We start from the raw sequence: 2,473 nt of genomic DNA, 5'->3' as shown, positions 1-2,473 counted from the left end.
TTATTTTAATCATTTATTTATTTATTCAATTATTATGTCTCTGTTTCTGTAATAGTTTATGTTTTACGTTGCTTTCGATATCACTTGGATCATCAAGGGAGAAGGGCACTTTGATCCTTTAGTTTCGTTTTAGCTAGAGTTTTACAGTACTTGCAACACATATTACAGGGCATAATATGAGGGCCTAAGGTTAGCGGTGAAACTAGAGAGTATCTTACAAAGAAATAGACGGAGGAAACATACCTACGCGAAATGTTTTATAGGAAAGAACGAAAAAAAATACAGAGCACTTGCGAACCAGTGATGTACGATCCATTTTGTCGTGGTCATTCTGGGTTTAACAATAAGTAAATTTTACATTCCCCAGTTCCAATCTTGACCTAGTAGTAATTCTCGGAGATGAGAAGGTGGACAGGCAGCTAAACTTTTTTTCTGACTGTCCTTTAGGGTATTTTTAGGGCTTTATTTTAGCCACGCTATTTACTTCCCAGTCCGATCTGTAATGCACCAGAAGGTGGGGGGCGGGGGGGGATCTAAAATTTACTTTAATCACATCTCACCTTGACATAAAAGAACTGCTCTGGGGGTATGAAGGAAGTGACGTTGTACAGGTTGTTGAACTTTGGGTTCTGTACCAGAGGGAACTTGGCCAGGGAGTTGCCGCGCAGGTCAACAAGTTCAAGGTCGTTGAGAGTGGAGGGATACTCTATGCCAGTGGAGTTGACCAGGACGTGAGTCGGGATACCTGAGGGAAGAAAACAAAAGTTGTGATCACAATTATTATTGTTCGTCTTTCTATTTTTTCGCCCCCATTTTACAATCATTTTATTTGGAGGCGTCCTGCTTCAATCGTTCCTACTTATAGGTCAAACCCCATGAGAGTGAGATTCAAAGGTCCGGCAGACAGACGAAGACATAAAAAATTGATAAACATTAGCGCCTCCCTCAAATGGGGATTCAATTCATGTCTTGTACAAACAACGGTGGTATAATTGAAGAATTGAGGTGTGAAATAAAAGTGTGAGATTCGACGCATTGCAAGAAAATACTACGAAACAAAAACAAACAAACGAACAAACAAATGAATAAATAAACAAAAAACAAAAACAAGGCGAAGAAACCGCTCCGATATTCATTTAAAACACTTTCATAGGTATTGTCGTCTTCCAAAAGTATACGTGGTATCTGCATAACTTTATTCATTGTTTCATTGTTTCAGGAAAGCAACATCCTTGCATTCCGGACACGTCCATTGATGCTCCGTCGCTTTCTCCAAAATACCTATGAGGATCTTTCTACTGATTATGCCAGTGCATATCTGCTTGAACGTTGTTCTGTTCTTTCCAGCAAGGGTGCCAGATTTTCGGCTTCCTTTCTGTACTCCCCAAACCATCATCCTCTCAACAGCAGTACTGGCCTCTGCATAACTATGTGTTGGAAACAAACCCCTTCTGTTTCACCGTTAGAATAACAAATTAAGTATTATATGAGTTGCACAATTCACCTTGTATTGGTCTGAGACGGGTCTGTGAGAAGTCCTCTGTCGGGTACTTGGAGAATCCGCTGGCGAAGTCTGCAGTACTCAGTCCAGTCACGCGCACGGTGTGGGGGCCAGAGCTGCTCACCCTAAGACGCCACGTGCCCGGCATAGGGTCCTTGACATTGACGATGTGTACGTTGTTCAGGCTCAGAAGTTGGGTCAAACCGTTTTTCAAGGTCTTTTTGTTACCTGGGAGCAAAGGAAAGGTCATGTTATTAAAACAACGGTGATTGAAAAAAAAAAAACAATTTCCCAGTCAACCAAAATTAATTTAGACCATTTACCAGGCTGGTTTTTCTGCCTCGCAGCACCAACCCAGGCTTTGTGAAAATCAACGTCCCAGGAGACACACCATACAAAACGTCCTCAATCAATTTCGACCTTACCTCTTACCATAACACCACATGGCTGTTTACTAGTTTCGAAATTGATTTCTCTACAAAACTAAATGACAATCCCCTCCCCCCATTCCAAAAAAGCTCAAATTATAGTATTTATTGCCATCCCCCCCCCCTTTCCCCATACACATAAAACACACAAACTCACCTTCAGGATCCCGTAAAGCAATCTTGGGGTTCTCGCCACTGATGGATACAGTGACCTCCTTAAGGTGGGAGTCCAGGGGCAGGTTAAACACCTGTGTCCTTCCCTCGTCTTCGTTCACGGCCAGCAGGTTCACCTTACGGGCCTGGACGGCTACTCGGACAAAGTTCAATACCTGAAGGAGGGAAAGAGAGGAGGGGGGTTGTGTATATATTCATATACTATAGTTTATAATTATAATTGTTATTATAATCTAATCTAGTTTATAACTATGGTTATTATTTTATGATAATGTGTACAAGTATAAAATAATATATCGTATGTTGAGAGATTAATAGACAAATACAGATACGTAGATGGATAGACAGAAAGAGAGAACAAGAGAGAAAG

The 2,473-nt window shown here is 41.1% G+C and overlaps 1 protein-coding gene across 1 annotated transcript in view; it reads right to left on the bottom strand.

The window, feature by feature from the left end:
• Positions 1 to 2,473, bottom strand: part of LOC101857206 (hemicentin-1) — a gene marked incomplete in the record, with an annotated part of 120,102 nt that overhangs the window by 81,898 nt on the left and 35,731 nt on the right. The window contains 3 exon segments of the mRNA XM_013087487.2: positions 561 to 745; positions 1,505 to 1,729; positions 2,087 to 2,258. Coding sequence (XP_012942941.1) covers positions 561 to 745; positions 1,505 to 1,729; positions 2,087 to 2,258 — 582 coding nt within the window.

Source organism: Aplysia californica, unplaced genomic scaffold (assembly GCF_000002075.1).
Source record: "Aplysia californica isolate F4 #8 unplaced genomic scaffold, AplCal3.0 scaffold00593, whole genome shotgun sequence".
In the NCBI taxonomy this organism is placed as follows: Eukaryota; Metazoa; Mollusca; class Gastropoda; order Aplysiida; family Aplysiidae; genus Aplysia; species Aplysia californica.
This window is presented reverse-complemented; position numbering and strand designations above follow the sequence as displayed.